General features: G+C 45.5%; 4 protein-coding genes across 4 annotated transcripts; 3 read left to right on the forward strand and 1 right to left on the reverse strand.

The window, feature by feature from the left end:
- Positions 1–313: 313 nt before the first annotated feature.
- F5Y00DRAFT_241381 (glycoside hydrolase family 76 protein) lies at positions 314–2589 on the forward strand. Its single transcript, XM_048008369.1, has 4 exons — positions 314–656; positions 743–1222; positions 1272–1513; positions 1574–2589. The coding sequence occupies exons 1-4, from the start codon at positions 539–541 to the stop codon at positions 2135–2137; spliced, it is 1404 nt and encodes a 467-aa protein (XP_047863339.1). The 5' UTR covers positions 314–538; the 3' UTR covers positions 2138–2589.
- Positions 2590–2913: 324 nt separating this feature from the next.
- F5Y00DRAFT_263558 (GMP synthase) lies at positions 2914–5317 on the forward strand (the record flags this gene model as incomplete). Its single annotated transcript, XM_048011526.1, has 12 exons — positions 2914–3050; positions 3154–3373; positions 3436–3488; positions 3585–3907; positions 4021–4328; positions 4396–4443; positions 4500–4565; positions 4613–4635; positions 4713–4770; positions 4826–4909; positions 4971–5063; positions 5120–5317. 12 exons carry the CDS (start codon positions 2914–2916, stop codon positions 5315–5317), a joined length of 1611 nt encoding a protein of 536 aa, XP_047863340.1.
- A 1538-nt stretch (positions 5318–6855) lies between these two features.
- On the forward strand, positions 6856–8498 carry F5Y00DRAFT_241389 (putative zinc-binding oxidoreductase ToxD). The gene has a single exon (XM_048008370.1). The coding sequence runs from the start codon at positions 6981–6983 to the stop codon at positions 8016–8018; it is 1038 nt and encodes a 345-aa protein (XP_047863341.1). The 5' UTR covers positions 6856–6980; the 3' UTR covers positions 8019–8498.
- A 492-nt stretch (positions 8499–8990) lies between these two features.
- Positions 8991–11439, reverse strand: F5Y00DRAFT_271152 (uncharacterized protein; the record flags this gene model as incomplete). Its single annotated transcript, XM_048012742.1, has 3 exons — positions 8991–9823; positions 10108–10718; positions 10784–11439. 3 exons carry the CDS (start codon positions 11437–11439, stop codon positions 8991–8993), a joined length of 2100 nt encoding a protein of 699 aa, XP_047863342.1.
- Between the last annotated feature and the right edge of the window lie 16 nt (positions 11440–11455).

An 11455-nucleotide genomic window follows, 5' to 3' on the forward strand; every position in this document is an offset into this window, starting at 1 on the left:
GGTCTTCCTTGGCTGTGGACCACAGAGTCGTCATTACCATCCAACGCTCTTACCTCGTGAGTCTCCCCCAGACCCCACAGTGCTAAACATGCCTTTGACGGAGAGTGAGAACCAATATACGGATTACAGTTGGTTGAATTTAGATAGCAGTAGCAAGTTGATATGGAAGGTGCATTGCGACACATATTATGGTTACAGTATTTGCACGGTGAATACATTACATCACCCTGCCGGGTCGGGTGCATCCAATGTTGCACACAGCTGTACACATTGGATGTACCTAACCTAACATTACACCAGGAACCAATTCGGATTTCTTCCTCTACATCTCCATTCTTGTCCGAAACTCTAATGTACTATCTCTCCAAATCTGTCCTCGTACAGAGAAGGAGAACGGTATTTGTCGTAACAATCACAAAGTCGCCTTGATCTATAACCCCATGCAATACGACGGATTGATATTGAAGAAATCGCGGTCTTAGCTGCGACCATTGTCTTTCTCATCGCCTAATTCTGTCACTCGTTAACTTTTTCACGAATGTTAAATCTCGCAACTATTAGCATCATGGCGCCTTTCGTTTCGCACGCGGTCCCGGTCGCGCTACTATTAACAAGAAATATCGTATCCGCGCAAACTTACAAGATAGATTCTGATGGTATGTTTAACTATTACTTTGCCTTTCGTCATATATCGCAAATGACATAATCTTGTAAGCTATAATTCTAATATCTCCTCCCACAGACGACATCATATCAACATCTAAGTCTCTCGCTCAAAATGTCATGACATACTACCACGGGAACGAATCCGGACAAACACCCGGCATCCTCCCAGGCCCTCCTCCGGCAGGTGATTACTACTGGTGGGAAGGCGGTGCGCTTTGGGGAGCAATGATCGATTATTGGCATTACACTGGCGACACCACCTACAACGACGTAGTTACCCAAGCCATGCTTTGGCAGGTTGGTCCGAATAAAGACTATATGCCCCCCAACGTTACCGCCTCGCTCGGCAATGATGATCAGGGATTTTGGGGCATGTCTGCCATGCTAGCGGCTGAGCTCAATTTCCCCGACCCTCCTTCAGATCAACCTCAGTGGCTATATCTAGCCCAAGCAGTTTTTAATACTCAAGCCGACCCTAGTCGCCATGATGATACCTGTGGTGGTGGTTTGCGATGGCAAATCCCATTCGCGAACAATGGATATGACTACAAGAACAGTAAGATAAATAAATGCTTCAACTTTGTACAAGACTAATACCGATTTAGGCATCGCCAATGGCTGCTTCTTCAACCTTGGCGCCCGCTTGGCACGTTATCTAAATAACGAAACATACGCCGATTGGGCAGAGAAAACCTGGGACTGGGTCCAGAGTGTTGGCTTGATGGACAGCGACTACAAGATATACGATGGCGCTCACGTTGAAACCAACTGTACCGATATCAACAAGGCCCAATTCTCATACAATAACGCGGTCTACCTATTAGGGGCGGCGCATATGTACAATTATGTAGGAATTATCCGCATACCCTACCCTTCCCTTTTAATACGAATACTAACATATCTCTAGACCGGTGGAGACTCGAAATGGGAACAGCGACTCAGTGGACTCTTAGATGCAACAATTCGCGACTTCTTCAAAAACAATGTCGCCTATGAGATTGCATGTGAAGAGCACATGACCTGCACGACGGATATGTTGAGCTTCAAGGGTTACCTACACCGATGGATGACGACTATGACACAGATCGCCCCATTCACGGCCGAGAAAGTCCTACCGGTTCTAAAGGACTCAGCCCAGGCTGCCGTAAATCAGTGTACTGGCCCGCCAGACGGAAAGACCTGCGGGTTCGGGTGGGCAAGTGGTACATTCGATAATAGCGTCGGTGCGGGCCAGACAATGAATGTTCTGGGAGCTGTCTCGTCTCTGTTAGTCGGGAAGGCTAAACCGCCAGTGACGATGGAAACCGGTGGTACGAGCGAAGGAGATCCGAATGCCGGAGCGGGAAGTGACTCGTTTACCCACACGCCAGCGCCAATAACGACAGGAGATAGAGCGGGTGCTGGTATTCTAACCGCCCTGGTTCTAGCTTCCGCAGTTGGGACGTTTGGGTGGATGAGTATTGGAGTATGAAGGATATTATCTACCATCGCGATTGCGAACTAACACGACATAAACTCGCCCCCAATATCATTTTGGGGACCGACCGATGACTACGATGGCACTTCGAGGACCTCATTCAAGTAGGGCATGTATGGCGGCGTCTAGGATGGAAGGGCAGATATGTAGCACGACCATAAGGGTATGAGGCGTTCGGAACGGTTATTAATGAGCGTTCTCCCGTGGGATAGGAATTGGCTTTTTGTCTTTGTTACTTAATTTTGGACCACAAATCACCTTCAGCCAAGGTGATTTAGGTATAATGCTAGGAAAGCTCCTCTCTCAGGGGTAGCTTGGACATGTGTAATCATGCCAAGGATGAAATGGACGTTTATTTAGGTAATGAAGCTGAATTCTTGAGATTGTCGTAGATATTAAGGGAGGACCTCAAAAATAGAGAAATCTGTTCCTGATTTAGGTAGTCGTATAACAAATTCTAAATATCTTCAACCGTGTACTGAGATATTTTATTTACCTTTTATTGAGCTGAGATCACGTGGAACTTGGCAACACATGCAAACAATTTATATGTACATAGTACCAAGTACTCGGAAAGATAATAATTTAGTTACCCCTCACTAAACCAGTTTAGGAATGATAAGAAAGATAAGAAAATTAAACCCCTCCGCGCGACCATTTTTTTCAAGTATTAGTCGAACAAATACTTACCTCAGCGTCGCAAGCCAAACCAAGATCATACCAGAATTCGGCGACAGGTCCTTTCTTTCGTATAATATCAAATAAACAAGATGTCGGTCGAGATTGAGCAGGCTGAGTCTCCTCATAATGCCTACGACACTATCCTGGTGCTGGACTTCGGGTCCCAGTTCACGCATCTTATCACTCGACGACTACGAGAACTGAACGTCTACAGCGAGATGCTTCCGTGAGTGATCTGGATTTTTTTTTTTTTAATTTAAAACCGAAAAATAAAAAGATAATGAGTAAATATCCGAACCCTATAAGGCTAATAATAATATCCCAAATAGTTGCACTACGAAGCTCTCAGATTTAAGCTGGAAGCCCAAGGGAATTATCCTATCTGGTGGACCATTTTCAGTTTATGACAAGGATGCGCCTCATGTTGACTCAGCCTTTATCGATCTCGGAGTCCCCATCCTAGGTATATGTTACGGTCTTCAAGAGATTGCTTGGAACTCGAGCAAAGACAATGTCGTTGCCGGAACCAAGAGGGAATATGGACAAGCGGTACAGCTCCCTTAGGCCTTTCGACTGTTAAATTGAACCTTCTAATACTCATGATCAATTAGGATCTCATACCACAGCACCACAACAGTCAAGTTGACCGATTGTACGAAGGCTTGTACGGAGATGCAGGCATGAGAGTGTGAGTATATTACCCATTGGCTTTCAACGGGCGTCTATAAAATAGATGAAGAGGCCTACTAACAAATGGCAGCTGGATGAGCCACGGTGATAAATTGAGTCACCTCCCGGATGGCTTCGTCACCATCGCCACCACTCAAAATTCTCCTTACGCTAGTATCGCACATGAGAGCAAGCCGATCTTTGGTATACAGTTTCATCCTGAAGTTACACATACCCCTCGTGGTACCGAGCTTCTCAAAAACTTTGCAGTCGGCATTTGCGGTGTTAACCAAAACTGGACGATGACGGACTTCCTCGACAAGGAGGTTGCTCGAATCCGCAAACTCGTAGGTAACGGCCAGGTGATCGGCGCTGTCTCAGGTGGTGTGGACTCGACAGTTGCTGCGAAGTTAAGTAAGTTAATACCATACTATTTCTTATGTTTATTATAAATGAGAAGATTGTGGCGTATCACCTTCTTCTTGCCAATTTTATTAGGATTTAGATCGCTAACAACACCTCTATAGTGAAACTAGCAATTGGCGATAGGTTTCACGCTGTACTCGTGGACAATGGTGTGATGCGTCTCAACGAATGCCAGCTGGTGAAAGAAGCGCTTGGCGAGCATCTTGGCATCAACTTGACGGTTATAGATGCCTCGCAAATCTTCCTTTCCAAATTGAAGGGCGTATTAGATCCGGAACAAAAGAGAAAGATCATCGGCAACACTTTCATCGATATTTTCGAGGAGCAGGCAATTAAGATCGAGAAGGCCGCAGAGAACACACCAAACGCCGGAAAAGTTGAATGGTTTCTCCAAGGCACTCTATACCCCGTAAGAATACTTGCAATGCGTGCCGAGCAGCCAATGAGTTTGATTTCTAACACTTTCCCCTATGCAGGATGTCATTGAATCGATCTCCTTTAAGGGTCCTTCGGCGACTATCAAGGTACGTCCTACTAATAATTTTACCTAATTAGGAGTTCAAAATTGACTTTAAATTAGACGCATCACAATGTTGGTGGTCTGCCACAACGAATGATGGATGGTCAAGGTCTCAAACTCATTGAGGTAAGATATTCTTTTGCTGAATATAAACATCGGCTAATGAATTTCAGCCTTTTAGGGAGTTATTTAAAGAGTAAGTGCCCTGAACGCAGTTCCGATTATATAATAGTCGCAAACAGGTTTGGTGAGATATTAACACTAGAAAAACAGTGAAGTTAGAGCCCTAGGCCGTGAGTTAGGTATCAACGAAGAACTCGTCATGAGACATGTAGGTCGCTCTAGAAACTAGTTCACCTGAATAATTGCTTACACGCTTGTTCTAGCCGTTCCCTGGCCCTGGCATTGCTATCCGAATTCTCGGTGAGGTCACCCCGGAGCGAGTTGAGATTGCAAGGAAGGCAGACAACGTAAGTTCAGATATATATGCCCTGTTCGCTGTGGGGCTTATAGATACTAACACTACTCAAGATCTTCATCAGCATGATTAGGGAAGCAGGTATCTACAACGAAATCAGCCAAGCTTATGCTGGCCTTGACACAAACAAGGCTGTAGGAGTCATGGTGAGTAACTCTACACTTTATTTCCCATCCTATTCCCTTTATTAATACTCCAAAAGGGTGATAAGCGCTACGAAGGATACCTCTGTTTGCTGCGTGCAGTTACGACTAAGGACTTCATGAGTGCCGAGGCTTACAAGTTCGATATGGACTTCCTCCTGAATGTATCCACGCGGATTGTTAACGAAGTCGATGGCATAAGTTGTGTATTCTACAACACGACAAGCAAGCCGCCAGCCACGATCGAGTTATCATAAGAGGGAATATTGGTCGAGATTTACTTCAAAATGTTGTCCAGCAAAAATTATTAGATGCGGTGCTTCTTATACCTCCTTTCAGACCACGGCTATTTAGGATTGAGTTTTCATGTATTAATCAGAGGCTCTCAGGATTATACTATCCTCATGTGATAGAGCACTCACTGCCGAAACTTCAAAGTTGGGAGTATCTATTGGCTTTATAATTAAGTCGGAGCCAATCTTCTAGTCGAAAAGATGGATGGTATTTTTCCAATAACTAGGAGAGAACGTACTATAACAACTTGAAAGCGCCCTCGTCGTGAGGTGGAGCAAGAAGCAAGGAAACAACTTTGTTGCTCTGCAAGGAACTCTAAGCTACTGTGAGAATCTACAGCTATACTTAAAAAATCCTTTAGTTATTCCAAACGTCTCGTCTAGAATCCTGAGTCCTGACACCCCTAGGTCTACGGCTTGATAATCAATCTTAAGGATGAAGTGTATTATCGCCGATTCTACATACTTAGTAATTGGAAGTTGATGACCTTTTAGCTCGTCGGACGTACCTAGAGTAGTCGGTGTGCTATATGTGATTATTCATGGTTGAGGCGTGTTGGTTCGTTTTGTTACCTGAAATCTTCTAGTCTGCCAAGGTTGCTGCGGCGCAGTTGGCGCAGTTGGTGCTATATTGAAGCTCTATTTGATATGTCAGCATATGTGATATCAGCATGATCAAGGGTAGTCTACCCGATTTCGCATCGATGATCATGCTTTTCTTAGTATTATAGTTTTTATTTGGTATAGGTAGTATGTAGTAACTGGCGATTGGAAACGCCTATTTGGTCTCAGTTCAACTAATATTGGATACGGATAATACTAAATCCGTTCAACTCCGCTTTAGAATTAAGAATTAAGAATTTAAGAAATATCATCAAGAATAACCAATATCACCACGAATATCAGGAGATTTCAATTCGAGCCAAAGGCTTATTACGTCTAGGAGTAGTTGAAATATACTCCATTCAAATACACTAACTAGCATATCCATAGTCAGCACTGAAGAAAATGTAGATCATTTCATTCGCTAGAACTGCATCTTGCATGAGGCTCGTAGGATTCTCCTGCATGATGGTGATTAATTAACTGATGCACCGGTAATTCTTCATTACCTAACCTAGGTATTTTGTATAATCAACTTGCTGCCCGATTATCACGACTCGAGCTAAGTGGATAGCCACTTACACCAACAAGACTACCTATCGGGAATAGACGATATTATTTGTAATCGGCAATATATTATCCCTGTTACTAATGAGGTCGGACATAACATTATCTCCTAAAATAGCCAAAGACTGCGTAAATGCCAATCCAAATTTGATTGGTCACGGCTGCGGATGTCGTTACATGGTCGAGTATATCGCGATAGCTTTGTCATAGGCGAAGGAGAGGAGGGGTGGAGGGGTTCGAGACGTGATCATCACACAAATGTGGACGGCTTCTCAACATATCGCATACTGCATTAGGTACTTAAGAACAGAACAGAATAGAATACTTAAGAACAGCCGTCGCAAACTATATCACACCATCCAAACCACTCAACACTACATACTCGACATCTAACACACAACACACGACACACGATACTCTACACTAATACTAACACTAGAATACCAATCGCATAAAAATGGCTGCAACTCAGAAAGCTCTTATTATCCAGGAGGGAAACGTCGGCAAGGTCGTAACCGACGCACCTATTCCCAAAGTGCGCCCCGGCTACGTCAAGGTTAAGACGGTGGCTGTTGCTCTAAACCCTACCGACTGGAAGCACATTGACGGCGTTGGAATTGCTGGCAGCCTAGTTGGTTGTGACTACTCGGGCATCGTCGAGGAACTAGGACCCGACGTCACAAATTTCAAAGTTGGCGACAAGATCGCCGGCTTCGTCTCGGGCGCCAATTCGAGCAACGCAGAAGACGGTGCCTTCGCCGAGCACATCGTAGCGAAAGCAGCTCTTGCCACCAAGGTCCCCGACAACATCACCCTGGAACAGGCGTCGACGCTAGGTGTGGGCATCACCACGGTCGGCCAAGGGCTCTACCAATCGCTAGGCCTCCCCTGGCCCACCGAGCCGGCCAAGAAGCCCTTCCCGGTTCTGATCTACGGAGGTAGCACTGCAACTGGAACCCTGGCAATCCAGTTCGCGAAATTATCCGGTCTGCAGGTCATCACGACGTCCTCGCCCCACAACTTCGATCTCCTGAAGAGCCTGGGCGCAGACGCGACTTTCGACTACAAGTCGCCGACCGTGGGCGCGGACATCCGCGCCTTCACCAACGACGGCTTGGAGTACGTGTTCGACTGCATCGCGGAGGGCTCGGCGCCCGAGATCTCGGCGCAGGCGCTCAGTTCCAAGGGCGGCAAGTACAGCTCGCTGCTGACGGTCGAGAAGTTCCCCCGCGACGACGTCGCCAAGCTCCAGACCCTGGCGTACACGGCGACGGGCGAGACGTTCGTCAAGCTGGGCCACGAGTTCACTGCGAACCCCGCCGACCTCGAGTTCGGCACCAAGTTCTGGAAGCTGGCCGGGGAGCTGCTGGCTCAGGGCAAGGTTAAGCCGCACCCGGCGGATATTCGCGAGGGCGGCCTGGACCGTATCCTCGAGGGGCTGGATGATCTGCGACAGGGACGGGTTACTGGGAAGAAGATCGTTTATAAGATTTGAAGGTGGATGAGCTGATGAAAGGGGAAAATTGGAGCGGTTGGGATGGTGCTAGGAAGCCAATTATAGTGCATCCTGGGTGTGGTAGGCCGTGTTAAGTACCTAGATACCTTAAGTGTTTTAGAGTCTTATAAACGGTGGACTCTTATGATTATTGTGATGTTTAATCATTGTCCTAGCTTTAGATTCGGTATTAAACTCCATTTACTTATTTACATTCTCACGGATGTAGCCAAGTGTGCCCGACTATACAATATTATCAGCAGGTTTTACCATTGTTAGTATGTCGAGTGATTTATAAATAGAGATGATAAATAGAGATGTTGATGTTTAAAGATCGTACTTTGAGGCTTTAAAGCTGAACCCCCTCCGTTTTTGTAACTTGAGCTGATACGCAATCGAATACAGGTTATCCTTTATATAGTGTATATCTTCATCTATTATTCAGCGTCCATATCCTAGGTTTTTACCTATCTAATAAACCACTTTTTATCACCTTTAAATACTAAAAGCTGTGTATAGATATGATCAGGTTTTAAGCTCTACGTGGACTAAAGTCCCCTTAGAGAAACATGTTATAGTAAGTACATGTGTATTAATTAGGGCTGCTTTATTTCAAACTTCCTGGCGCCCATAGTTGTCTTATATTTTATTTTGTTATAAGGAATCGTAGCTGTCGAGTGCCTGACCACTTTGAACCTTAGTCACAAAATTATCTCCCAGGGAAATTCGCCCATAGAGGATCTACGATCCTCGAGATCTTCTTCCGCGACCTCGCGAATTTAGGGTAAGCTGGTTTGCTATGTATGCTGACCATAATAGTATATTGCCTTCCGTATTACCTCATACGTAGGTACCTAGTTATCTTCTTGGGGGCTTAATAGTCTAAGGTCCAGAATTGTGGAAAATGATTGGTAGGTAAGTTCGATATAGTGGTGCATATATCTAGAGAATATCACCACACTAAACCAATGCTTACCCACCCATTATTATGATCTTGCTACCCCTATCCTCTGCAGTCGCAATGCAGCATTTCAGACATGCCCCAAGTTGAAGAATACACCCTGGATCGTAGAAAAAGGAACTCGGATTGTAAGGATCATTGGACCCGAGCATACCAAGTGTAAGGACCTGTTCAAGCTTGTTGCCGCGCAAGCCTATCAACCGTATGGTATTCTGATTTCGGCGTGTCTTGCTGTTGAAGGCTCCGAGTCCAGCTCCGAATCCAAGAACTGCTAAATTATGATCTTTTTGCACCTGGAATTCCGATGTAGGCTCATGCGGGCAATTCATAATACGTACTTGCGTTATATGTTGGAAGCATTCAGAAATGGATATAATCCCCGCCGAAGCCTTCTCGCGTCCGATTTTGAAGGACAATAAAATATTTCTTTCGTTAAAGGATACCTCCATGAAGGTATTGATTCCTGAGGGAGCATGGTGTGGCGTGAGAGTTAGCCCAGGTGCGAGTAGAGTCGAAACGGGAACATCTGAAAGTTGTGCATGTATACCGCGGCTGGGATATTCTACTATTGTGGACCTAAATGCACCTTCCACAGACGCACGACCAGGTAGCAGAGTTAAGAAGCGACCCCGGTTATCGAAACAGTCGTAGCCCAGTATACAGGTATAGCAAACCGTAAAGCTTTTACCTGAATATCCCAGGATTTCGTGGCGAGACAGTTCTTGCTCTCCGCCCAGTTTGGTGTTGTCTACTAAATTGAGTAAAACACTCAGGTCATCTTCTTTAGGTATCTCAGGGCCGTAAGATACACATTTGATATCGTCAGGAAATTTTAGAAGAACGTCTGAGCGAATGGTGAGTTGACTGGCATCAAACTGACAACGCATTCTATATAACAGGCAGCCGATGGTTAGTTTATAAACCAAACACTGATCAAACGATGATTTCTAAAACTGTCTAAAATCTTCTCGATGAATGGAAGTATCCCGGGTATAAGAAAAATATATTTGGGGTAAGGTCCGAGAAAGGGGATTTGTCACAGGTGTGTGTCGACTTACAGACGTATTGCACAAGACGCAAACCCAACAATTAAGCGGTTAACATATCCACATAATAGAAAACATCTACCTGTGCGCGGATATGTTTTGATGTTTGGAGTGCTATCTCCATGGATCCCACAGGCGCTTTTCAACCTATCGTATGCCTTAAGGCCTAGTGCCTTTATGCCATCTATAGCATCTGGGATCTCCTCTATAGATGCTTGATTATCGACGGAATCAAAAATAGTATTCTCGAATCCGAAGGCATTGAGCGTTTCCTTGAGTGCCTCAAAATATTTGAAATATCCGTGAAGTCGGAATCGTGTCTTAATATAATACTCTTCTAGGCCCGACTTCAGCTTTTCCAAGCATAGCCGGTATATCGCTCGGCGAATGTCTTGCTCGAGCAATACGTCAATGTCTGGCTCGCGATCAATCAGTGATCCAAAAGCCGTACCGATCGGGAGGCAGCTATCAAGCATCGAACACTCGTCTTCGGTCTCTGGTAATTCGGTTATTGTAACCCCCAGGCCTATAATGACCTGGAATTGGAGGCCGTCGGCTTGATATTCCCCCAGTTCAAAAATAGCGGTTCCGTTGCTTCCCGCACTTTCCCATATGATGACATTATAGAGACGTAACTCGACTGCCATTCCAAGTACATGACTTGCAAATGCCGAAAGCCAAGCGCCTCTCATGCTTGAAAGAGTAGAGTTAGCGAAGTAAAATAATCACCCCTATTATAAGCAGGGTATAGGGCGTACCGCGTAGGCATATAACTACTCTCCTTCCTTCCTGAGGTCAACATTAATTGACTTATAGCGCCTGCGACAGTTGGCGCGTCCCCAGCTCTTTCAAGGCGCTCAAGATATTCAGAATTTCTGGGACGGTTCAAGTTTATAGCACGGGTGGCCGTTGTTGTAATATGTGCGACAACTCTTGAAAAGCCCAAGTCGAGAAGAAAGGGGGAGAGATAGCCGATCATATTTTTCAGCACGTCGACATTTGGCAAATTGTCAGCTTCGCAGCCTCGTAGTGAGAGGAGGCTTGAAAAGCACTCGGCAGCTTGGTAGTCGGTAGAGCCATAGGCAAGAGCATCAATCAATACCAGGGCATTCACGCCTGCTTTAGTCTGCGTCATCGCGACCGCAAGCCCTGGTTGGCCCCATCCAATGCTCAAGACTTTCGATAAAACCGATTGGATACCACGCTTAGACTTGACATGTGCGGGGACAGTGTTTCCTAAGGAGCTACGGATCTCGAAGCCTTTTCCGAGAGTGACAGCGACAACCACAGAGTAGAAGTCGACCCCGCCGTCGCTCAAAGCTTTGAGGGCTCTACCCGTGAGTAGGTGAAGTAAAGAGCCGGTATTGGCGACATCCGCTTGGAAAGCAAAACTAACTGAGCTTCCTGACGACATTTCCAACGTAAAACCG

This window comes from Daldinia vernicosa (assembly GCF_022497035.1).
Source record: "Daldinia vernicosa strain CBS 139.73 unplaced genomic scaffold F5Y00scaffold_34, whole genome shotgun sequence".
Taxonomy (NCBI): Eukaryota; Fungi; Ascomycota; class Sordariomycetes; order Xylariales; family Hypoxylaceae; genus Daldinia; species Daldinia vernicosa.

What these genes read in the sequence shown, in the direction of transcription:
- F5Y00DRAFT_241381 (XM_048008369.1), top strand. Translation starts at nt 539, where the DNA reads ATGTTAAATCTCGCAACTATTAGCATCATGGCGCCTTTCGTTTCGCAC. An exon ending in TTACAAGATAGATTCTGATG is followed by an intron (nt 657 to 742) that starts GTATGTTTAACT and finishes CTCCTCCCACAG; the next exon opens with ACGACATCATATCAACATCT. An exon ending in CGGCGCATATGTACAATTAT is followed by an intron (nt 1,514 to 1,573) that starts GTAGGAATTATC and finishes ACATATCTCTAG; the next exon opens with ACCGGTGGAGACTCGAAATG.
- F5Y00DRAFT_241389 (XM_048008370.1), top strand. Translation starts at nt 6,981, where the DNA reads ATGGCTGCAACTCAGAAAGCTCTTATTATCCAGGAGGGAAACGTCGGC.